The sequence below is a fragment of the Sceloporus occidentalis genome, unplaced genomic scaffold, assembly GCF_023333645.1.
Source record: "Sceloporus occidentalis isolate IW3139 unplaced genomic scaffold, rSceOcc1.0.p SCAF_37, whole genome shotgun sequence".
Classification (NCBI taxonomy): Eukaryota; Metazoa; Chordata; class Lepidosauria; order Squamata; family Phrynosomatidae; genus Sceloporus; species Sceloporus occidentalis.
In genome coordinates, this window is record NW_028317017.1 from 1,367,044 (window position 1) to 1,393,585 (window position 26,542).

A 26,542-nucleotide genomic window follows, 5' to 3' on the forward strand; every position below is an offset into this window, starting at 1 on the left:
CACAAACGTAGTATTTTTTGTTGTGTTATGTTTATTAAAATGCTTAATCACTGTGCTGTAAAATGGGACCTTAACCTTTTTACAGGAGTCGATGTAATCCCCCATCCACCCTAAAGTCCACCCCATCCAAGTCTAAAAACAAACTTTTTAGGTAAAAATGGTGAGAGGGTTGGAGGAGATTTTCGATTAGGATGTGTGTGTGGAGGAGGGTTAAGGAAATAGATAATATAGATTCATGACCCATCTTAGCCTTGGGAAATTGTGACAGGAGTGGTGGGATCAGCATGGATAAGTAAACAGCTAAACCACAACATGTTAAAAGTTGCTTAACACAAAGCAAAGTCACTGGTGGTAATCTGAAATGCCTGCTAGCTATTTAAAGAAGCTTGAGAAAAAAACTAGAGTTAAAAACGGCATTATTTGAAAGCTTGCTAAGGGATATTACTCAGGAACATATTTTGTCCAATAGCACGTAAAAGCAGGCATGTTTCATAAAGGACAGATCATGTCAGACTAACCTGGATTCTATAAAGTGGTGAGCAAAAATAAAGACCAGGGTTTCCCAGCAGATGTGGATTATTTGGAATTTACTAATTAAAAGAGGAGACATTTTTGTACCTGGTTGAAATCTTGCTTAAAAAGATAGAGTTCAGAGAGTTTTAAATGGAAAATTCTCCAAATGGAAGAAGGTGGTAAGTGGAGTTCCTCAGACTTCTGTCGTAGGCCCACTGTTAACTAATGCCTTTATTAATGATCTTAGTGGGTACAGAAAGCCATGTGTCATGATCCCACAAAATTAGGTAAGGTAATACAGTCTGAACTAGAAGTTACTTCCCTGCAAGGAGCTTTGGTCAAACCAGAGCACTGCAAATGTATGCATTTTGGGAAATAAATATGTTTTATGGAAATTATTAAATGAAAAGGATTTGGGAAGAATTGTAGCGATAAACAATGTTCAATGTCAGGCAGCTGCTGCAAGGACAAGCGAGATATTATCATGTATAAAAAGAAGTATAGACCCGCAAGAGGTAAATATAATTTTGCCTTTGCATAAGTCAACACAAGTCTGTGTACCTGCGTTTATAAAGGACATTATGGAGCTTGAAAAAGTGCTGAGACGGGTATAACATGTTTACATTAGGAAAAATACATCTCAGCTGACATATACAAATACATACGGTCATCTTCGATGAGCTGTTCTTTAATAGGAATGTGAAAAGAACAAGGGGTCATACTTTCAGAGTTCAAGAGATTTTTACTTATAGGAACAAAACGGGTTCGTTTCTACTCACAGACGTGCTATCAAATTTGATAGATACCTTTAAATATGGACTAGATTTTTTTTTTTAGCAAAGAACAAAGAGGAATTGGCTGTAAGGACTGATCTACTGAGAAATAAAAACACAAAAGAAACCCTGCCACAAGGTTTAAATTCTGTGTTACTTGGTTATTTCAGTGTATACCATTATTTAAGTGCATGACAATAAAGAGACGTAGCCTTAGAGGAAAAAAATAAATAAATAAAAAAAAAAAACAACCCAAAAAACAAAGTGCAAAGGATATCAAGAAAACACTGTTTGTAACCTACTCTAGCTAAAGAGAAGTCCAATGGGAAAAAAGGAAAAAACTGTGCCAAACAATACACTACAATATGGCAAAGCCAAGTTTGTTTTATTGTCCACAGATGGTGAGGGGCTTTAAACATACCAGGCAAACAAAAGATTCCACATTCAAAGCTTTATTTTTTTTAATTAAAAAACAGCTTCAGTTTTTTGTTCTTAATGGACTGGTGAATTGTTTTAGAGAAACTTTTTTTTAAGACTAGGCATCTTTCTGTGTGTGGTGTCACCTGTGACTCCATCCACATAACACAGCGATGACATCATGTTCAGCCCACACAACTCCTAGTCTGTGTCTGCTAACATAGTAATTTGGGTTGAAAGAGGGACCTTAAAGTTTAACCCCTCAAAAACCCTACACTTCACTCCAAATTTCCAATCGTGCCTGAAAAAGAGTAAAAATTCCTTTTCCACTGCCTCCCATATCCCTGTATATTCTTCTATGCTATTTATATATATATATATATATATATATATATATATATATACACACACACACACACACACCGTTTTGGCTCGGATATAGGCCGCACCCTAAAAGTTAGGTGCTTTTTTAAAGAAAAAAAATTCTTAGTAAAAAAAAAAACCCAACACTTACATATGCTGCCACTCTGCCCCCACGAGATATGCTGCTACTCTGCCCTTCCCAGACATGCTGCCACTCTGCCCCCCCCAGATATGCTGCTGCCACTCTGCCCCCCCCTGAGATATGCTGCCACTCTGCCCCCAAGAGGTCCCCCCCTAGACTTACCGGTGCAGACTCCCCGGGGTCTTGCAGGGCCGGTGGGGGACAGCTACGCAGTAGGCGTACTCAACTTCCGGTGCTGGGACTTCCGCCGTGGGAAGTGCCGGCAAGGAAGATTGTTAGCGTACATCGCGCAGACGTTCACCGGCTGTGGCGATGCAAGCGTTAACAACCTCCGCTGCCGGCACGTCTGCACGATGTGCTTTAACAATCTCCCTTGCCGGGACTCCCCCAGTGGGAATTCCCGGCAAGGGAGGTTGTTAAAGCACATCGTGCAGATGTGCCAGCAGCGGGGGCTGTTTATGCACATCGCCGCTGCCGGTGAAAGTCTGCGAAAGGCTATCTGAGCACATCCGAGAGTAGGATAGGGTCCCCTGCACCGCTGCGCGGGATCTGTATCCTAACCCCGCTGCTAGACCCCAAATATAGGCCGCACCCCCACTTAAAAGACTTAAAAGTGGGGGGAAAAAGTGCGGCCTATATTCGAGCCAATACGGTATATATACATACACACACACTATATATGTATATATATATATATATATATAATCACATATACATACACAGCCCATATTTAAGGCAGCAATTGAATTTAATAGCACATCTTCTGTTGACAGTAAATTTCACAGCTTTATTGTTCTTACTGTAATTAACATTTATTGCATCATTAGGTAAAAATGGATGACCTCTTGTTCTTTGTACAGTCCTCTTAATAAAACCGTTAGAGTAGGAATGCATACTTCCATAACATGTCAAAAAATGGCAATAAATACGGAAGAACATCCAGCGAGGTGCAGAAATGAAAAGTTCCCCTTAAAAGCCACAGATATCAGATAAAAGCACGTAAAAGTCTGCACGCTGTCTTCACAAAGCGTACATTGATTCTAAACCCCATAAAACAACAGAAATCTCCTATGATCGTTGCAGCCTTAAGCATGACTTCATTAGGGAAAGGCTTAGAAAATGGCAACACCCCTCTTACATCCATGGAGGGGGGTTTCTAATAACGATACACTACATATTATAATACACAGTATGGATAATGAACATATAAAAACAGGATATTAGTTTGCTCTGCCACAGAGAACAACGTAAGGTGAAAGTTCACAGAAGTGGCACTTGGTTGTGTTGTGATGCATCTTCCTCTTGCAGATATAAAGAGTTACAAAACATCTGGGTGAGTGCGGGCATACCCCTCAGCAGCTGCAAAGTGTCTGGTGAATGAGTCATGGTGTGCGAGCGTTAGGGAAGGAACCCCCACCCACCAGACACACATCAGCAGAGACATGGATTGTGACAGTGGAAAAGTACCTATTGTCCCACCTAATACATCGCTTTCTAATTCAAAAGGACATTTCTTCACTGTAATCCAGATTCAGGACAGACCGTGTTTCGCATTCATAGATCGTCAACCATCACGTCAGTCACACTTACAGATGTACATTAAATATTCATTCTCCTCTAGCAACTGAATTTAAAAATTCGTACGTGGATAGTGACTGAGCTGCAGGGAGAGGCTCTGCCATAGCAACCGGGAAACAAAACATTCATTTCTTTCCAGAACAGGAAATCAGAGTCAGAGAATACAACCAGCAAACCGGATGAGTGCGAGCGGCTGCCACGGCGTGACTCACGCTGGTTATTGCGGAACACTGTTGAAAGAGGTCTCCTTTTCCAGCACGTTTCACATTCTTTTCTCCCCAAGCTTTGTAAGAAACAATGCATTGTTACAGGCCAGAGAATCCGTCTCTAGATTTAACGGCACGATGAGAGCGCTGCGAGAGGGAATGCAACAGGCATTTCTTTGACTTTTTTTTGTAAAGAAGCCAGCAGAAGTTTAAATTGTCTCCTTAGTTTATTTTGATCAGACAATACCGGACTGCTAGCAGCTTTTTAAATGTATTACTCATACAGAACCTAATTTTTCATAGGTGGCATGGATATCTATCTGCAGTATCCCATTGCATTTGTGAAGGGTTAGGGAACAGGAGTTTGTTAAAGTTTACAGTTAGATTGTAAGCTCTATGGGGCAGGGTCCTCCCTTCTTAATGCATTCATACCTATTGTTCTTCAATCAAAGGCCTGTATGGTTATTGCACCTGCCTCCATCGTATATCAGTAAAGCAACATAGGTGAATACAGACGATGGTGCTTGCTTAACTGAAGGTTAAGTAATGTGTTAATATGCCTTCAGGGTACTGCTGCAGATGATGTAAACACGGGCGCCATCTTTCATATTCCTCAAAACTATATTTAGGTGGAAATACTAGCAATCACTTTCAGCCACAGCCCTGGAAAATATTCCACCTGAAATAGTAATTACCGTATTTGCTTGATTATAAGATCAGGTTTTTTTCCCGAGCAAATGCTTGTGCTTGTGACAGCCGGGGAAGGTCTGCGCGATGGACGCAGACAACCCCCGCTGCTAGCCGCACCTCCTTACGGCTGCAGCGGAAGTTGCCTACGCGAATCACGTAGACGTCTACCCGCTGCCCGGACAACACACCGGGGACTCAGAAGCACCGGTAAGTTTGGGGCGGGGGGGTAAAAGGAGGGCATAAGGCATTTCTGTAGGCGGAGTGCTTTATGAAATGCCTTTTAACCCCCTTAATGCCACTCTGCCTCCAGAAATGCCTTTTAACCCTCTATACGCCACTCTGCCTCCTGAAATGCCTTATACCTCCCTATATGCCACTCTGCCACATAATATGCCTTTTAACCCCCTAAATGCCAGAGTGGCATATAGGGGTATAAGGCATTTCTGGAGGCAGAGTGGCACATAGGGGGTCAAAAGGCATATCATGGGGCACAGTGGCATATAGAGGGTTAAAAGGCATATCATGGGGCACAGTAGCATATAGGGGGTATCAGGCATTTATGGGGCAGAGTGGTAAGCCTGGGGGCAGATGTGCATAACTGGGGGGCAGGTTGGAAATCAAAAGGAAACAAAAAACAATTAGTATTAGTGCGCTCTAAAGCATTTCTTAAAAATCAGAATTGCAACACAGCATTCCTCAGTCACCCCTGCAAATAATACTCAATTACCACAGAAACTGTGATGAATCCATGCATTAACCTGTAATTAATAACAATGCACTATGGTAACGGTAAGAGATGACTTAATCGAGTGAGCTACCAAGGCCCTTGACACATTACTAACTATTCAGTTTATGTTAATCCATGTGAGTACCTACTGCTACAAGTCCTCAGACCACCGCCCCACAAGCAACGGACCGAAGAAACCAGCCCTTCTGACAAACGGTTTATAGAGAGAGACGAAACATCATTATTTCGCTATAAGGTCAGTTTCATGCATGTAGCCTTCTGGGCTTTTAAGGGGAATTATTGTCACATCGGCTGTAGCCACAACTGCAGTCATTTATGAAAACTAGTTATGTATTCTACAAACAAGACCTGCTTGGAATTAACACATTCTAACAATGGGCATCATAAAAACCTGCATTCACGCCAAAGATTTTGTTTGAAAATAAGGGACTTTTTCACTAAACAAAAATGAGCCCATATCACGAGAAATAGGTACTCCTAGTTTAATTCAGTTTATCTGTGAAATTTGATTGGTCTATATCATCCCCATGGAATGACTGACGTGTTCAGAACAGAAAAGCATATCTGAAGCAGCTACACGGATCCATCAGATTCTTGTCCCTGACAGAAATGCTAATGATTGGAGAAGCCCAACGATGAGCATCTCCGCAACTATGCAATACACGGTGCATATTTAGGAATGGCTTCTTCACCATGTCCTGTGCTTTCTCTCCGATAACTATATTTGATTGTCGCACAACCTCTTCCACCAATTGACTATGGTTGAGCATAAAAGTGTGTAAAAGTACGTATCTGTATATCTGTTATCATTATGATCTAAAAAGGAGCCAAACAACAACCTGATAATAAATGGCTTCATATGACCACTAGCCTTAAATTAACGTTGTTTGCATGGTGAGATTTTCAAAATCAATGCCAACATTTCATAATTTCTGCCAGGGTATGCAAACTTTTGAGCACAACTGTATACAGGAAATGGCCTTTTAACCCGCTTATTATAAACACGCAAAGTACTTATTTTGTTAGCGGCCATCACAGCAATGGGGCGACTCACCGATGTAAAACAAGGTGCTGGGGTGTACGAGGCTCTCGGTCCAAAGACGGCAGGTTTCACTCTCTGTCAGCACTTCTGCTCCATAATTGCACTGATAATCCATCTTAGTCAGTACGTAAATGGGGATGTGCTAAAGAAGGCAAAAAGAGGGCTACAGGGTTGGCTTTTCAGAAAAAAAAAAAAAACAACTTACTTGAAATCAACTTCAACAACGTACATAAAAACCTGGCCTCATCTGCTAACGCGTACTCATAAAGCATTCTTACTTCCCAGAATGAATAGCACAAAGCTGGCTCACAAGCGGTATTATATTATATTTACATAGTGCAAAACTAATTTCGCAGCACTGTACAATTAAGTCACACATAAGTCAACATACTTAAGCCTTCTCTTACCTGTTTTTTTTAGTGCCATACCGTAAGTTTTTTGCCATTTTAACCATATGTTGGTTTAATCTAGATCCCTCTTCTCCATGTTTTATGTACCTGCACAAGTTATACCTTTGTTTTTCCAAGTAGGGCTTTCATTTCAAACCATAGAAACATGCAACCAAAAAAAATAACTTAAAAAAACTATATATATATTTTTGACAGTTTTGCTTAGAATATCTCCTACAGAATATGTGGCATTAATGAACATGTTCGGCAACATCCCATGATAAGAGACATACCTCACATACATATATATTTTTTTTATGTTCTAGAGGGCCACATCCATCCCTTACATAGTATCCTATAGGGTAGTATTTTTTAGACTTCTGGCTTAAGGGGTTTTGGGGTCGTGAAGGGAAGATTCTAATTTTTACATGTAGTGCTAGGTAGGACAATGTGATGTAAGGGCTTTTAATATTTGTTTGCACTGTTAAATTAAGTGCAATTGCATCTTATGTATGCCAGTGATATCACAATGACATCATTCTATTGTTTATTTTTCATTTTTACTTATATTTCAGTATAATAAAATGGAGTGTTAGCGTGTATGTATGTGTAGGTATGTATGTTAGTGTCTGTATGTTAGTGCCTGCCTTGGGCATGTATGTTAGCTAGTGAGTGTATCTACCTTGGGCATGTATGTTAGTTCATGTGTTTGCTTAGGCATGTTACTGTGTATGTGCCTGAGTATGTTTGTGCATGTGTGTCTAGGTAAGTGCTAGTGTGTGAACATGTGTCTGAGTATGTTAGTAAATGTGTGTAGGGGTATGTCAGTGTGTGAAGATGTGTCTTTGTCTAACATGTTTGTGTGTGTGTATGTTAGGGTATGCGAGTATTTTAGTGTGAGAATATGTCTTTGTCGGGATAAATTAGTGTGGGTATGTTTGTCTGTGTGTGCTGGTCTGAGTGCCCCCTCCCAAGGTCAGGCTCTGGAGCCGCACCTGGTTCACCGGTGGAGCTGCTTGCAACAGAGACCTCAGCAAAGTAAGTGGTGGGGATAAAGGGGAGAGACAGTAAGAAAATTGAGCTAAAAAGAAAGATATAGGGGAAAGATAATAAGGAGAAATTGGAGATACAGTGAGAAGAGGATAATAAGAAGAGAGCTGAAAAAAGAGAGATAATGATAATTACAGATGCAGAAAAGTTGCAGAGATAACAAGAAAGGGAAAGGACAGTGAAAAGAGAGAGGAGGAGAGCTCATGAGAAAGGGGGAAGCAGGGAGAAAAAAAGAGACAGAGGAGGAGTGATGAAACGAAAAGGGGAGAGAGAGGGAAAAAGGGCCAGGGAAAGAGAAAGTAGAGAAATGGGAGCAGAGATAAAAAGGTGGAGAAATAAAGGGAAAGGGGACAGGGAGACAAGAGAGACAAAGAGAAAGAAGAGAATGATAAAAGGGAAAGATAAACAGAAATAGGAGTGATAACATAACTAAGTAATTATATAACGGCTCTCTCCCAGCGGGACCCAAAGCACTTTCAGTGCACTTTTGTAATTAAATAATGTCCCCATAAAAAAAAAAATCAAAAAAAATCTACCTTTCGTGTGCTGTTATCTTTTGCTCGTCGCTGTGTGAGTGCTTTTTGGACTCTACTTTGAATCAACAAGAGCATGTCATCCAAACTGAAGAGTCTATAGGCACAGTTGTCCTCAGGCTTCACTGTGTATGCAGCCTCATCCTCAATGGACTTCAGCAGCTCATCTGGAAGTAAAGCTACAAAAAAAAAAAAAGGACAGACAGGGTTATAAGAGAATCCATCTATCCTCCATCACAAGACAAAGTGGACAAGTACTTCCTGAAATAGCCACGGTATGCACAGCTAGTTATACCCAACACTATTGATCTAAACAAAAAGTTTGCTTACATCAGTCTAAGGTTTTACCGGCTATTAGGAAGACTCGATGGACAAGTCCACAGATGGACAACAGACAATTCTTCACAGCTACCTAATGGTTACATCTAAAGGGATCTACTCCACTATCCAATGAAAGAAAGGATCATGTATAGAGACAGAAAAAGAAAAATACAAAGCGGGACTTACATTTTTTAATGTCTGGTGGCTGATTCAGGGACTTTATCCTGTGAATGTCCTCATCTACTTCAGACAATTCCTTGCTAGAGGACAGTTGTACAGGTACAGTATTTTCCAGCAACTGCCCACTCCTCTCTTGGCTCACTCCACCAGCCTCTTGTGATTTTTTTGATTCTGGTTTCAGGAGAAGAGTTTGCATCTTTAGTATTTCACCCACAGGATCAAATTGCTTAGAGAACCTTTTAGCAGTTTTCTTTGGCTGACTCTGTGGTGGGGATAGAGGAGTACTGCACTCTACCGTAGAGACGTTCATCTCTTTGCTGTTATTTTCAAGGTCAATGTCGATGACAAGACGTTCCTCCTCTGAGTCACTGTGAATATGTTCCATTGTGCATGGCTGCTCGGCTACTACAGGCAAGGTGGGTTTTGAAAAAGACTGCATCATGTTTTTGCTCTCTTTGTCAGAGCCAGAATCGTCTTCGCTGTTCTCTTCACTCACCATGCAGTCTTGTATCTCATCTGACTCAAAGCCTTTGAAAGAATCTGTACCATCCGAGTCTGACCACAGGGAATGGATGCTAGTGTTTGCTGTGGGAGCAGAGATGTTCTTGTCATCTTCAGAAATTGTACGATTGGTGACTTGCTTCTCTTGTTTTAATTTTTCCAACAGTGATTTATTTATAGATGTATGTACAGATTCATTAGTTGTTACAGATTCAAGGGTCTTGGATGCCTTAGAAGGCGTTTCGACAGCTCCAAAGGTTTCAAGTTCGGTCAAGTCACTTTCAAAATCCACTTCCATGCCTTCACAAGGCTCCTGCATTCTTGATCGACTATAAGTCTAAGAGGGAGTAAGAAAAGAAGTGGCATACAATTAGATTTTATCAGCCACCCAATCAATTATAGCAGGTAATGACAGCTTTTTTTTTCTCTTTTTCTTAATATAGTCATAAAACATATAATAGCAAGATATTTATCACACTGCATACGTATCAACTGAAATCAAGAAAAATACAAAATTCAAAACAAAAAAGTATTCGGAAGCAGGATATCCCTTTATATGCTGCAGCTAGAAATTGATCCTTAAGAATATAGGTTTTTCTTTGGGAGGGGAAAGAGAGATAGGAAATTATTTTCTCCATTAATGCTCAGAAGCATATAATGGGTAATTTCTTTAGTCTATATCAGCTGTATTTGATGTTGGGACTTGAACAAATAAGGTAAAAGTATTATTAAAAATATGGTAGCTGAAATAAACGTATGACACTTATTATTAAAACAAGACAAAAGCACCAAATATGGTTTGAGCAGCGAAAAAAGGCCCAATAGAAGAGCCAACTGGTTCTTACCCGATGCCCAATTCTATATTTCTAACTAAAGATTAATTATAAATATAGAAAGAATACATTTACGTTTAATCAAAAATAAAGTATGTTTAAACAATGTATTAGCCTTTTACATCTATCCAATGAGTGTTTGCCGATTACTAATACATTACATTCTTCTCACTTCCTACAGCTATCAAATCGTCTAGAATTGTACCAACACCCACTCTTACTTCCTAGTGCCCCCTTTTTGTTTATGTGCTTTGCTGATTTCCTGCTGAAGCATCCGCAAAACCACTTTTTGGGGTGAGTTCATTATCTCCACCAGGTTAAGCAGTTCTAATACTGAACTAAAGCAAGATTTAAAGGCGCACTTCTGCCAAAAAAACACCACTAACTGAATATTCTAGCATTATAAAGCAAATACACACAGGCCTGTCACTTTCTTTCTCCAATGGGTTAAAAGTGTCAGTAAAACATATAAAAGAATATTCTCTGTAGATTTGGCAACAAAAATGTAACAAAAATGACTACAGAGACTACATACAGAGCCTCATCTGTAGTCATTTTTGCTAGGTTTTTGTTGCCAAAGCTGCAGAGAATATTCTTTTATATGTTTTGCTGACACTTCTAACCGTATTAACCCATTGTAAAAAGAAAGTGACACATAGCTGGAGCGGAAAAACACCAATGGTAAAATACTTGCTAAATACAGCAAGAATTCAGACCCATAAGGAACTGTGGTTTAAAGGTCACATGCTAAAGTCTGCTGTTAGACTGAATACCTAAATGTCATTTACTGTAAACCTTCGTAGTTTCCGGAGATCACATGGATTGATACCGACTTTTATTTGCGATTGGTATATCTCTAGAGCCACCTAGTGGCCAGCTGACCTCATTAAAAGGACACGCCAGACAGCATATCCACTTCAATGAATATAATAGCTGGTCCTATCTACCGGTAATTATTCCGAAGAAGGACTTGTTACTAGTGGGGTAACTGATCGATCAGTATTGGGACGCATACTTTTTAATATTTTATCAGTGATATTACAAAAGACCCTGATTATAGGTTAAGGCTTCTTGCAGATGATACAAATGTCTGCAACAGGGTAGACCTCAGTGGTGGAACAAGCTAAATGGCAATTGATTTAAGTAGGACTGAAACAATTGATAATTGATTGATAATAATCAATCTTTTTTTTCCCCATTATCGATTAGCAGGTCATTCAATTAGGTGGTCGGGGTACAGCAAGCACTATTGTTTTAAAGTAAAACACTTTAAAAATGGTTATGGTTTTCAGGATAAAAAATATCAGGATGAATAGCATGAAGGAGAGAAGGGGGGGTTACAGTTAAATCCCTTAAGTGTTTTAATGTATCCAAGTACAGGAGGAAAGTATTTCAAAAGAAGAAAAATGTTTAGAACAAGAGGACATATTTTTGATGTAACATACGGAAGTGTTACAATGTATCTACCCCACCTCAGTAAAGTAACAGCTTCTAACTAGAGGTGGGAGAGGCTAATACAGCGAGGGAATCTACATGTGCATATTATAGGCCTATGGGCATCCTGAATTCTAAGACAAGATCAATGGCTGCTTAAGATCGGAGTCTTACATCAGGAAAAATGAGCAGACTGGATGTTTTTGCTTGTCAAATTATATGTTTCTACGTAAAAAGAAATCTGTTGTGACTAGCTGTGTAAAAATAGTCTCCTCATTATTATCTCCGGCTCATTTTCTGCTTCCCTTGTCTGGATTCCCCGAAGCACAAAACTTACTTAAGTATGCTACCTGCGCACTAATACACCAATTTTTTTTGCTCGAATATAAGACAAAGTTTTTTTAGATGCAGGGGACATGGATCCTGCTCTCTGGCAGCTGGTGGTCATCTGCATGATACGCACAGACAACCTTCTGATCCTCTGTAATAGAAGCCCCGGCGGAAGTGCCAGGCAGCAGTGGAGGTTGTCTACTCGCATCACGCAGACGTCCACCGGATGTCCCCACTAGACACCAGAGAGGCTGGAGCACAGGGAACAAGTCTATGGATGCATTGGTAAGTCTAGGGGGCAGAGTGGCATATAGGGGGGGATAAGGCATATCTGGGGGGCATGTTGGCAAATAAAAATAAATAAAATGCATATTTCAGAGAAACTTGCCAAAGAGTTAAAGCCACCACTTTAGCAACTAAATCAAATTGTGTGACTTAAGTCTGGAACCTTCGAGAACCCCCTTAAGTACCTGAGCAGTAAAACCTAGATTGGAGAATAGTGATGTAACAATCGTGAAGGAGAACTGCCAGTAAGCTGAGATATACAAAGTACTAATTTGTACACAAACTATGACATACTTACTTCAAACTCTGGCCTGTCCAGCTTCATGGCCTTCAGCACAACACCAGATTTCTTTAACATGAGCAGATCCAGGGAAACCTCATGAAACATCTGACTTTTCTCTCGCATGCTCAGCTCCTTCGAGGGAAGGGGCGAATCCATATAAACTATCTTAGCCTGCTTGCCTCCTGGTGAGAAATTGAGACACATCACAAACGAACGCGTAGCTATGAACACCTGATATAAAACGCTTTCTAAACAACAAAGTTTTGCTAGTTTAAGTAATACTGTAAACAGATAGGTGCATGTAACAGATCTAACATCAGGACACTTTCAGAACACATCACCCAATGGCTCACAGCAGGAACCAACCCAATATAAAACATACTCATATGACACTATCCATCCTCACCTGCTGAAGTTATGGTTTCCACGCGTAAAGGAATCTCCCATTGTTCTTTATAGCTGGCCCCGTGGTTGTTAAGCAGGGTATACAACACCTGAGATGTCAGAACTACCTGTGGACGGTATTTTGTGGCTAGCTTTGTTGCATTAGGATCTGAGCTCACTGTCTGTTTAGGGAAAAGGAAAGAATAGAAGTACAGATATTAACATCCTGGTAGTTCTGTTCACTACACCTAGCAGAAACATAATCAGTTGACAGTTTGACTATGCTCGGCCTTGAAGGAGGAACCTGGTTTACTTGTCATATTAACTTCTTCCACATCAATTTGCTAACTGTGGCAAAAAGCAAAACCGGTGATATTTTTATTGGCTAACTGAATCTCAAAAGATTTCTAAATAAAGTAGGTAGATTTTGGCGGGGTGTCCTTACTCACCGTATGCATAAGGGCAGCTTTACTCGCCGGGCAGATATTAGATGACAGTCTCTTGAATGTGGTAGGAAGCTCCAGCTCAACAGTAGGAAATAAAACTTTTACAAATGGGGCTGAACCCTGTGAAACAAACAAATCCAAAAAGTATTAAGGGGTCTCCAAATAAATAATATGAATACAAACAAAAACAACTCTCAGATATTAGAGCTGCACTTCCAATGTAGTGTTTGATACCTTTCTTTTAACCTATTATCTAACGTCGTAGATCTTTAATGTTGGCTATTCAGATATTGTTATTGCCAACCATTATGCGGTGGTCTTGCACCAGTTCCTCAGTGCTCAATCTCAACTTTTGGTTTCACATGTAGATAAACTCCAAATGTAACAGTAACGAACTGGCAGCTAGTCCAACGGTTATATACACACACACATTATATATATATGTGCATTCATAGGAACCACATGCTTTATGGTCCTTAACCATAGGTGCAAATTGTATTAACTGAGGGGTCTGAGGGGTCCAGATTTTGGTGACCGATGTTATGGGTACTATTATGCTATGGGCACTACCAGTTTTTATGCTAACAAAGGCGTATCAGTGACGGTTACATCTAGGAGCTTGTCTTAGATATTTTTAAAGTGGTAAATCGCTTGGACACTGCATCTTTTGCAGACAGCCTCACCAACGATGAATGCACATTAAACTACTTAGTATGTACATTTATATGTATTAAAAAAAAAAATGAAAAAAAAAATATCCCAACAGAAGCATGACACTATGTAGTCTAGCCTCTAATGTTCCCGATCTGTCTCCCCTCAGCAAAGCCACTTTTACATCATGTGCATATGTTACACAATTTACAGTACAATCTAATCCTGAAATCCATGCAAAAAGGACTCCACTATTTAACAGAATAGGCCAAGAGATATTTATTGTTAAAAGCAGAAAGTGAGGAAAACAGAGTTGTCCGGTACCATAGTAAGAAGGCTCTTCTCCAACTTTAGGGTCAGGTTGGGGATAAACTTTCCTCCCAGGATACTGGTGACTTCATGAAGAGTATAACATTCTGGATATGTCTTCACATATCTTTGGCAGGCTTTTAGTAATTCCTGAAAGACAAAGTGATACAAATGCCATGGTAATTATAGTGACATGTTGCGCCGACACATGCCTTCAACATTTTAGCTGTCAAAATCAGGATCCCTGTGCTGGGTGCATGGCAAGAGGTGGTGAGAAGGATGACCTTAGATGTTTGGCCCCCCACCTTACAGAACGCAGCTGCAAAGCATCGCTAGGCGCTCACACGAAAGCTGCAATAGACGTCTTTGCAGCAACAGCAAAGACCCCCATTGATTTTACTGCTTCCTGGGCCAGTCACGGGATAGTAGATGATCCAAATCCAACCAGCCCATGATCCCTACTGCCCATGACAGTGCAGGACTGTTGGGAGGTATGTTGACCCATGTACATTGCCCAAAATCTCAGCTTCTTCTTAAACTTTCTGAATCATTTTAAGTAAAAAGCAGGATGATCTATAGAGCAGCATGTAAGCATACACCTAATACAAATATAACATCGGATAAAATGACTACAATAGTTAGTACAAGATGGTAGCAAACATAGTTCCTACTAAAACAAAGACAAGTCATTTACTGAAAGCTATACGAAGTTTTATCTCACAAGATTAGTTATATTATACCATAGGCTTCCAGTACATAGACTAATAGCAACGTGTCAGGATCTTCTTAGATTCAGCGAAAATACATCTGTGCATGCAACTTCTAAACACAAAGCTTCCTTGTGAATATGATTGCATGGGAGGGACCAACATACACTATATGGACAAAAGTATTGGGACACCTAGGGATCACACCAACAGGGACTTTGCATTGCATTCTAAATACATAGACATTAAATATGTAGTTACCCCCCCTTGCAGCTATAACAGCTACAACTCTTCTGGGAAGGCTTTCTACAATATTTTGGAGTGTTTCTATGGGAATGTTTGCCTATTCATCCAGTAGAGCATTTGTGAGGCCAGGCACTGATGTTGGACGAGAAGGCCTGGCTTGCAACCTCCATTACAGCTTATCCCAAAAGTGTTTGATGGGGTTGAGGTCAGGGCTCTGTGTGGACCAGTCAAGTTCTCCCACAACAAACTCATCCAACCATGTCTTTATGGGCCCTGCTTTGTGCACTGGGGCAGGGTCATAGAAAATGGCCTTCTCCAAACTGATCCCACAAAGTTGGAAGAATATCATTGTCCGTTGTCTTGGTATGTCCCCTTTACCCTTCTCGTCCAAAAATTCCCACAAACGCGCTCTAAAATTTTGTTAAAGGTCTTCCTAGAAGAGTGGAAACTGTTATAGCTGCAACAGGGGAGGGATGAGCTACATATTAATGTCTATGCACTTAAAATGCAATGTCACAAAATTCCTTGTTGGTTTAAGGGCCAGGTGTCCCAAGACTTTTATCCATATATATGTAAACTAACCTGAGTATAGAGCTGGGCATCCGCAGAAAGCCAGTTGTAGTCCTCTGCACAGCTGCGGGCGCTTTGCTGTAGAAACTTCTGGAACTCTGCATATTCGCTGCTTACTCTAGATTTCAAGAACTAAAAGCAAATTACAAAATCAATGTTATCATCAAAATCATAACAAAATACAAGGTTGTTATTTGATAAAAAAACAAACAAGCAAAAAAGTTTCATGTGCCTAAAAAATAACATGGAACAATGTAATCCAAGTACATACAACTAATATCATGACCGGAGAGAAAGCAGAACGAGAAGGACAGCTTTTATATTTGATCACCCATCTAACACGAATATCACTTGCTTCATCTATGAAGAGTTACCCCCTGTTTCTGTGTTGCAGTGCTCCGTTTCTTAACCAATAACTGGGTTAGAGAAAAATAAAGACAATCTTAAGGATGAAGAAGTGTGCGTGTCTGGCTCTCTTCCACTGCTCTGGCTCTCACAGGTTGTACTGAAGACTGGCAGACTACCAGTCTTGGCACCTTGCAGACGATCAAGGTCTAGAGAGATAGCACATTAATAAACAATACCTACTAGCAACAGAAAACACCTCTGAACACTGAAGAACTTTACAAATGGTAGGTACATTTCACTGCATACGATATGAAATGGACCTCTGTATGGGACAAGGTAAGGCTTATCTTTACCAATATTCTCCCTATGTATCACATGCTAATATTAAAGTCACTCCAGCATAACCTTCAGTCCAAATTAGCCGCTGTGCTGACCACCTGGAAACATGGTCCGTCATTACGGCTGACAGATGGACAAAACTCGACACAATAGTCTCTGCTCTCCATGCCAAGCAACATTACAATGCACTTGAGCACAATGCTGACTGGTCACTCAAGGCCATCATACATATAATGGGGCAACATTTACAGAACTCTGGCACTTTATGGACTGGAGTTGATATAACAACACAGTCCTCAGACTGCCTAGCGATAAAGATGAAATTATATAACTTTGTGTGGAGCCAGCCCCACATCATAGCCTACAAAAGTGACCAAAAAAGCCCTGTAATGTTAATGGCATAAAAAAAAAGAGCCTGGCATTCAAAATAGTAGGACACCTCAAATTCCTGATGTATAACCCATGAGCCCAATAGTTGCTATTGGTATAAAACTGGGTAGGTGTTAGCTGCACTTATTGACTTTTGTACACCCTGCCTGGGAAGACACCGGAGGTATCCCTTTGGTGAAAATAGATTTCCCTCCCCCAGAGGACTACTGGATATTGTTTCCCCTTATGGAAATTAAATTACCCTCTTCACTTTCTTCCAGTATGCATATACTCTTATATCAAATATTAACCACTTGTAAACTGTGATCCTACAAGAGTTTGGCTGAATTAACAAACTCAAAAAGTAATAGATACAGTACATATAGAGGATGGGTTACCAACACAAAATTATATATATTTTTTTTTCAGGACAGAAAGAAGGGCTTTCTTTAGATACCTACTTCAAAAAAATTGTGAAAAATCAGAAAAGAAAAAAACAAAACAGTTTTTCTGACGTTTTTAAAAATCTTTTACTCATCTACAAAAGCTAATGAAGAAAATTGCTAAATAAATTCTACTATTTGTCCTGACTTTAGAAATACTCAATGTTTTTATTTTTTTTGTGCAAGTTATAGGGCAATAAGTACAAGTAGCATATCATACTATGCCAATGTCCAATTTGGATATTTGAATATCCAAACCCAGTTCAGTTTACCCCCATCAAACCATATATGTTTGAAAACTAGACATCCCAGGGTACTGCAAACACTAGAATTTAACTCCCCCCCACACTGTACTAAGGGTATGAATGTATAGCTTTTGGTATGTGTCACTGCCAAACAACACTCCAATATGTGTTCAGCAACACCACTTGAGTACAGTGATACCTCCCGTGAATAGGTTTATCAGGTTTTTTTTTTGGAGGGGAGGGGACACATTTGGGAGGTGCACATTCTTTTTGTAATTTTGACATCAGGTCAGTCTGCGCTCATGTCCCTTTGGGACATCTTTGAACCCGGGCAATTCAATTTACGCCATCGAATCCTCTTGAAAACAAGTGTATTTTTTAGTGGGCAACATGTCTCTCTCTGGAGTGGGTTTCCAGTGTTGCTGAATGCCTCGATATCAAGGTATTTTAGCAATAGCATTTGAGCTTAGGAGGTGAGCCTTGATTGCCTCCTGAGCTCTCTTTTAAAGCAGAAAGCCACCATATTGTACTTGGTGCATGTCGTCACTGTGAGGAGCGATCTCACAAGGCCTTTGCAGGAGTTTTCATGTTGCTGAATGCATGTCAATTGTCATTAAGGGGTTAAAGCCTATGTAAAATGTCCACCCAAATACTCCATTATGGCAAATATTGATTCTTTCAAGATGTAGTTGCCATTAATATTATTTCTAGCAGTCTTCCCGATTTAATTCGCGGGGGCGGGATCATGATCACTTTTCACCTAGATTTTGTTTTTTGGGTTTTTACAACTAACATTAGATAGGGGAGACAGTAAACAATCTGTTCACCAGGAGCCCATACCTCATACTGTTCATATTCACTCCGCTCCAGACCCCTGGGAACAAAGTCTTTCTTGCCATGGTATTTAATCATGAGATGAACATATGACTTCTGCTCAAATTCAGTCAGTAACGAGAAACGGGGATAGGCAACGCGGGGTTCCGGGAGAGCTGGCCCATCAGCTGTACATTTCACCTCATCAGCTTTCTCTGGGTCAGAGGGCTCTGAGTCGGGCAGCCTTTCATCTGTCTTACAGGCTTTTGGGAGAGATGTCTCTGCCCTGGAAAGACAAAAGTCATACAGACAAGAGTCCATGGGATAATAAAAACTTTGAAGTGCATTGGGGGACAACTCTAGCTATCACATGCACGTTAACAGGTATGATAACTTTGTGTCATCTTTAAATTACTGTTCACCCCCATCTCAAATGTATGGAGGGATTTATCAGAATACCATTCTATGAATACACTGTGTCCCCACTCCATGGCTGGCAACCGAACACATGACCTGCTTACCAGTCTACATGTATGGTATACCTTTGGCCTGCCATGTCCAGCGGCCCAGTGAGAACTCCAGGTTGTCTAACAAGAGGTATCATACAAATGTACATAAATCACTCCCACTGATATAAAAATGGAGTGCTTTCCTGTCGGTGACTGGCTGCGTTAAATAACCAAAACTTGCACCAAACAGAGAGAGCAGAGGGCACTGCAGTGTTTTCACATAAAAAAATATTCATTTTTACCCTATAAAAGTACTTGATATGCATTCTTCATTGACGGGCCTTAAAAACGTTCGTACTATGCTTAACATTTTTTCATGGTGCTCGGGCTTGTTTCCAAAATGAAAAGTCTGAAGAAACTCCAGCAATGAGAAAATGAAAGAACGCCAGCAGCACTTAGCTGTAGATACTTCACCCACTGCCTTTCCACATAGAAGAAATGTCACAGGGATAAAAGCTGGCACATCAGCACAGAACACTAAGAGGTTGCCGACTAAGAGGTGTCAGAACAGTGGATACCATTGATCCAACAGTGATCTTTCACAAAAGCTGCTTTAGCAAGTGGTAATGGACAGATACAAAGCTTGACACTTTAAAGGGTATTACCCAGCATCGCATCACTGTTAATCATAACAAGTCAAGAAGCTCACCAATATTCTTGGCAAAATGTCTAAAATGTCAAGCTGGCGAATGTGATTACAGGAACACTTCCGACCTGTTTTTAAATAAAATGCATAACGGAAGGGTTTTTGCATGGCCAAATCAGTACATGCATTCTCTTTTTATAGGAGACTTCTGTCTCATTTTCATACACCGCCTTCCAGTTTTCACGGAAGTAGTGAGTACGAAATCAGCATCTCTCATATAAGTCCATGCGCGTCTACACATGGGTGGAGAGCGTCTCGGATACCTTGGAACTACTATCCAAGCCAGAAAAGTGAATATAATAACTGGAGGGTCCTTTTAATTTGTCAAGACAAGAATTGGTTGATATTATTACATTCACCAAACACTGGTCCATATGTATACACTAGAAACATAAAATATGCACACTTACTTGTTGGCAAGGAGGAAAAGTTCAGCAAGAGTTGGTTCCAAGGAATATTTCTCATAAGACGCTTGTGTGAAGAAACAGTTCCTGCCATTCTGAGGCACGATGTCCCTGTCAAAGATAAAGCATACATCACGATGACAAGAGGAACCCAACTGCATTTACATTTCACACGAGCTGACATTTCTTGCCGCGGATTGGTTGCTTAAGTTCAGCGTTCACCAGCGCTGGATGACTGGAGGTGGGTACATCACGTGCAGGGAGATGCATTTGTACTTCCCTTGAGCATTCCACATGCGCAAGATGAGCGTGGACACATCATACATGTACTATAAGCATGCATGTATGATTTGTAAGTGTGTAAACTGCACTTTCCCAGGTGTATGTAAATACCCAGTATTCTAGAAAGGTATCTGTTATAAGTGCTGGCTTAGGGCCACAAGCAGGGCACCAAATTGTACCTTAGCCTTACATTAAACAAGCATGGGTTTATATGCTTATGGTGGCCCACTGTAGCTTATAGTGGCCCCAGCAGCATTTTCCGTGGATATAGGCAAAGTAACTTGTGATTCTATCTTTCATTGTCATCATTACATTTTATTGACAGGGCAGCAGGATGTGGCGCAGCATTAACACAACATTCAGACTACCGTTAAAATTAAAACGACGGAACTATAGATCTGTCTGTCAAGTAATTTACGGCTATGAAGTCCTTCGCTGGTCTCTTACCATTTCAATTGACCCGGTCCCTCCATTCTCGATTTCCCCGTGTGTAGCACATGAGCTCGTCAACAACCATATGTCATCCAGTGCTTGCAAGTGATTGGATAGATTTTCACACGCACTGTACTAAACACACGAGACATAAACTGAGAGCCACCCATGCAGCAACCATATTTGTGGAGTCCACTTCACAGACTAGGAAAACTACGTCTCCGAGTAAATGGCTGCCGCACACCACGTCCTATCTCAGAACCGCAGTCTGGAAACAGCTCCCCATGTTTTCAGAAAGAACACATAGACCAATCGACAAGCGCACATTGGGCAAGAATTTCTACTCAGGCTGTCATTGGTCCTCAGGTGATCATGTGACTGGCAGTTAATCTATGATAAAATGGTTTTGTACCGTGTAATCTATGTAACGATTAAAGGATGCCACTAAGATTTCAAGTACAGTGGCAGCTGGTACGTTCTGGTACTCGAACAAAACTTATTTTATGCGAATATCTCATTTGAGATGTATGAAGATGAGGCGATATTCTTCCTGAGTTGGAGAAAAAAATACAAAATATATCACTATTAGTTATAATATTCCTTTACTCCTATAGTTAACGTACAGGGTAGGTTTACATTTTTCGGATGTAGGTATTTATATAGAAAATGTGGCTCTTCACTCTAGAACTCAATACAAAGAGGTTCCTTGTAATGCATTTATACAGACAGGTAGCCATCATTAATATCAGCCCTAAATATCCCATCATAAAGGTACTATGTCGTGATACACCGACTGTGTTAACCAAATGGTTCAAATACCGCCACTCGTGGAAACCTTGACTTGTCATTATTTAAAGATACACTTAATTAAGTGACCTGCATTCAAGCAGGGAAGCCAACTATAACATATTGGTAGCCAAAGCACCTATTGGGAGTTTTGTATATGATCGTAGCAGTGTATATTAGGAAGGAGTCTGTTCTAGTCTGTGACCCTGAGAATTGCCCCTTCACCCTGAGATTGGGGCAAAAACCCTGAGAGTTCCCAAGTACACACATGGCTTACGAATATACCTAGTGGGCAGTTACTTCGAATCAGAGGTAATATAAATATCAGGCCTTCTAATTACAACAGAAATGTATCTTAAAAGGTTTTCATTAGGATAGACTTTGTAAGCATTTATTTATAGCTACAGGTATTTTGAGAGAAAATATACTGACAGATCGGAAACAGAAAACAAGGGTTCTTTTGATTTTGCATTTGTTACTCAATATTCTACAGCTTTTAAGCTTGTAGATATTATTAAACATTGTTGGACAATTTTAAGGAATGAGCCAATCCTAAATTTCCGCATTCCCCCATTATGAACAATTATTTGCACTAAAGCACCCAATACCAAATCTACATTGGCACCTGCACTAAAAAAGCTTAGGTGGGTAAAGAGTGAGTTGAGTCAAAAGGTTCTTATCTTTCTCATAAGGAGTAAGGTGCATTGTAGTATTTTCCCATGACCGGCACCCAGAGAACACCCGTTTCAATTAATGGGAAGGAGAATGAATCTGTGAACCGAAACAAGCATTAGTTATGGTTGATGAAAGTTATATATTGTCCTACCAATTCACAAGAGACTTCTGGTCAAGTTATCCAATGCTTTAAGTTGATGCAGCCAGACATGAGCTCATTTACAGAATGGGACCCTCAGAGATTAAGAGGAATGGGACCTGCATCATTGGGTCTGTAGGCTGCTTGGGTGTGATGGTCCTTTCGGTGGGTGGGTTTGGTTGTGCGAGGATTCCCGTGGTTTGTTTCTGGCCCAAGAGGTTGTATACAATATATTTAGAAGTGTGTTCTGTGTCCTGTGCGGTGGTATATTGATATTAAGTCAGGGGCATCCGTGATGTACACCACCACAACGTATTTGAAAGGAAACAACCAAGATATAAGTGAAGTAAAGACTTTCAGCTTTAATTCAAGAAAAATATTGTATGAAACGTTTAAGAATTGCAACCATTTTCATACACAGTCCCCTTATTTCAGGGGCTCAAATGTAATTGGACAATTCAACAATCATAAGTAAAATGTTCATTTTTAATGCTTTGTCGAGAATCCTTTGTAGGCAATGACTGCTTGAAGTCGGGAACCCATGGACATCACCAAACGCAGGGTAATGCTTTGTAATGCTTTGCCAGGCCTTTATTGCAGCTGTCTTCAGTTATTGTTTGTAGGTCTTTCTGTCTTGGATTTTGTCCTTAGCAGGTGAAATGCATGCATGGTCGGGTTGAGATCAGGTGATTGACTCGGCCATTGCAGTATATGACACTTTTTTGCCTTAAAAAAACTCCTGGGTTGCTTTCACAGTACATTTTGGAGAGAGGCAGCAAAATGGTTAAACAATCCACGGTCAAGAACAAGTAGTAACAGGAATGGAAACGCTAGGTACTGGACACCGAGCACTGATCCACAGGAGCAATCGCCTTTTAAATGTTCCCGGGGTCCTGGTCAGGCTGTGACGTCACCAGCTTCAGCCGCACGGAGCCCATGGGAGGCAGGGGGTATTTGGGTGGGGTGCTGCGGTTCGGTGCCTGACAAGCACCGCAAGTCGGTGCCCAACGAGCACCCTGGGTGCCCGCCCCACAGTTGCGATGGATCGGCGCCTGACACAACATAACCAACTAAGAGGGCGGCGCCTAATACAAAAAAAACAGACCTGCTTTTTATATTAAAGCTAAATATATACAGTACAGCAAATCAAACGCTTTTAACATGGATTTAAAAAACAATTCAAAGACACCTGTTCATTCAACATACGGGGAGCCAACGTATTTAATGTACCAATCCCATAAGCTTCTCTCTGCAATAGAAGTTCAGCGCGATTCCCACCTCTATTTAAAGGAGGTATGTGATCAATAGAAATAACATTAAAGACTGGCAACTGACATGTAGCTAAAAAATGTTTCTGCCTGTGTGTGGAAGGCACCATATGTGAAGAAGTCACACATCCCAGACACCTCCAACAGCCTTTTTGTGCATTTGTAACTCATTCCTTCTCAGAACTATAACAATGTATCGGATGTGAAAACATTATCTGTCACATTAATTAGCACCTTTCCAATAACAAAACAACAGTTGTTCACACAAAAAAAGAAGGAAGAGTCTTATCATTTGAAATAAGCTTAATTGTTTTTGCCTTATGATCCTTTTCAAAGTTGGATCATCTGGACTTTGACTTTTGGTGTGAACGTTGTCTTCTCTTCTGGATCATCCCTTGGTACTGTACTACAGACCAAGGCTGCTTTAATCAGTGGGCAAAGTGGGCCCTCTAACCTTCGGGGGCCCACTGGCAGTCATACTGCCGGTTTGGGGCTAGGGTGATCACATGTCCCGGATTGCCCGGGGCAGTCCTGCAATGGGACTTTAAGTCCGGGCAGCCTCAATCCGGGACAATGCCTTGTCCCGGAATGAGGAATCTGAGTGAAGGAGGTCTCAGCCAATCAGGAGAGACTCCTCAACTCTCCTTATTGCCTGAGAGTTCAGAAGCCTCTCCTGATTTTGTCACAGTGTTTGTTTGTGTGACTGTGTTTGTTTGTCACAGTGTTTGTGTGGCTGTGTTTGTCACAGTGTTTGTGTGACTGTTTTGTCTGTTTGTGTGACTATGTTTATCACTGTGTTTGTCACTGTGTTTGTCTGTGTGACTGTGTGTGCAATGTCTGGTAATAGAGGAGTTAATTCTCTGAATCTACTGCCTGGTATTAGAGGGGTTAACATTCTATATCTACTCATGTCTGTGATGAGTGTATGTATATTGTTAAATCTGAAATCAACATGGTTTCCAAGGCTTCTTAATATTTAATATATAATAGTACATGTGAATCAGTGTGTATGTGAGTTATATACATATATATAATATGTAAAATGTATTTTATGTGTATGTGACGGTGTGTATCAGTGTATACTGTGACAGGGAACAGGGCATGGTGGTGGATAACATGTACATTTCCCACAAAATACTCCAGTGCTCCACTCCACAGTTTACTTGCAGCAGGTGATGCAGCCAGTCCAGGAGTTCTGGTTATCCCAGAGAGTTACTCACCTGTTACCAATGAGCGGCAGGGGGCTGCTACAAAAAGGAGCCCTGTGAGTTATTCAGGGGAGAAACACACAAGCAGTGAGTGAGACCGCATTGTCTCCTAACAAATCTGCTGAACGGTTCCTAAACGGAAAAGGTCTGTGCTAAATGTTTTTTGTTGGTAGCGGGTAAGCCGTCCAACGATAGTTAGTTGCTGTTTGTCAGTAAGTGCTCAGAGAGCAAGGCTTTTCTTTTTGTTTGTTTTATTTATGTTTGTTTACAGACCTTTTAATAAAAACGACTACAATTCTAAAAAGAATTCAGCCTTATGTGGTATTTCAAACCTTAAGACTATGTGGTTACATGATCCCAGCTCACAATACCTATATACCGTATATACACCTGTTTGTGTAATGTCATCTGCTTCATAGTGTGTCCCTAAATGGCAGAAAAAAATGTGGTCACCCTGTTTGGTGCCCCATCTGCGCTTTTAATCACCCCCCATACAGCACCTATTCCCTCCACTACACTACCTGTCCCCCTTCTACAGCACCTGTCCCCCCACAGTGGGGGGGCGGTGGCTGTAGTGGGGGGGAATAGAGACTAGTAGTGGGGGGAACAGGGCTAGTGGGCCCTCCTCTACAAGCCCCCTGCCCCCCCACTACAAGCCCCTGTACTCCCCACTACAGCACCTGCCCCCCCACTACAGGACAGGAGGGGGGCCCACTATTACAATGTTTGCCCAGGGCCCACCAGAGCCTTGAATCGGCCCTGCTACAGACAGTCTTGCTATCTGCATGTACCCACCTGCTCTACAGAACCTGCTGCTATGAGCCTATTCTTAAATGCCTGTTGTTTTCCTGTTGTGTCTGCAGATGATACTAAAGGGAAACCCAAAGGCTAAAGCAGACAGCTGTCTACAACTTGACACAGTAACACCCTTTGCCTCCAGCCGGGTTTTTATGTAACTTAGGTAAAGTATACAGAACTGGACATTTTAGATTCTGTTTGAATAAAACCTTTTTGGTGCCTTCCGTAATGTAATCCTTCATAACTCAGTGCTCTAATAAATCAACAATTGTAATTCTGAGACCCCAGAGGCATTCCCAAATAAGTGACCATAAAGAGTGATTACACTTAAATTGATTGACTTCCCATTCAAAAGAGTTGGGATAAGTACCGTATTTGCTCGATTATAAGACGACCCTGATTATAAGACGACCCCCCAAAATCTGAATATTAACTTAGGAAAAAAGAAAAAGCCTGAATATAAGACGACCCTAAAGGAAAAAAGTTTTACCAGTAAATGTTAATTCATGTAAACTATTTTTTTTAATAAAAGCTATGATTGAGAAAAATATTTTTTTTGTTTTTATTTCTTGTATTTTCCAGCCTGTCCCCCAGTTACGCACATCTGCCCCCAGGCTTGCCACACCAATATGGCACTGTGGCCCATGATATGCCTTTTAACCCTCTATATGCCACTGTGCCCCATGGTATGCCTTTTGACCCCCTATATGCCACTCTGCCTCCAGAAATGCCTTATACCCCTATATCCCATTCTGGCATTTAGGGGGTTAAAATGCATATTATGGGGCAGAGTGGCATATAGGGAGGTATAAGGCATTTCAGGAGGCAGAGTGGCATTAAGGGAGTTAAAAGGCATTGTATAGAGCACTCTGCCTCCAGAAATGCCTTATACCCCTATATGCCACTCTGGCATT

The 26,542-nt window shown here is 40.8% G+C and overlaps 1 protein-coding gene across 1 annotated transcript in view; it reads right to left on the reverse strand.

The window, feature by feature from the left end:
* Positions 1–18,649, reverse strand: part of LOC149297685 (little elongation complex subunit 2-like) — a 31,698-nt gene extending 13,049 nt beyond the window's left edge. Inside the window, exons 1-9 of the mRNA XM_089488165.1 lie at positions 18,509–18,649; positions 15,937–16,056; positions 14,417–14,551; positions 13,445–13,561; positions 13,018–13,177; positions 12,627–12,793; positions 8,952–9,783; positions 8,448–8,623; positions 6,485–6,614 (exon numbers count right to left, since the gene is read on the reverse strand). Of these exons, the coding sequence (XP_089344291.1) occupies positions 6,485–6,614; positions 8,448–8,623; positions 8,952–9,783; positions 12,627–12,793; positions 13,018–13,177; positions 13,445–13,561; positions 14,417–14,551; positions 15,937–16,056; positions 18,509–18,580 (1,909 nt within the window). The 5' untranslated portion in view covers positions 18,581–18,649. The remainder of the gene's footprint in view (positions 1–6,484; positions 6,615–8,447; positions 8,624–8,951; positions 9,784–12,626; positions 12,794–13,017; positions 13,178–13,444; positions 13,562–14,416; positions 14,552–15,936; positions 16,057–18,508) is intronic.
* Between the last annotated feature and the right edge of the window lie 7,893 nt (positions 18,650–26,542).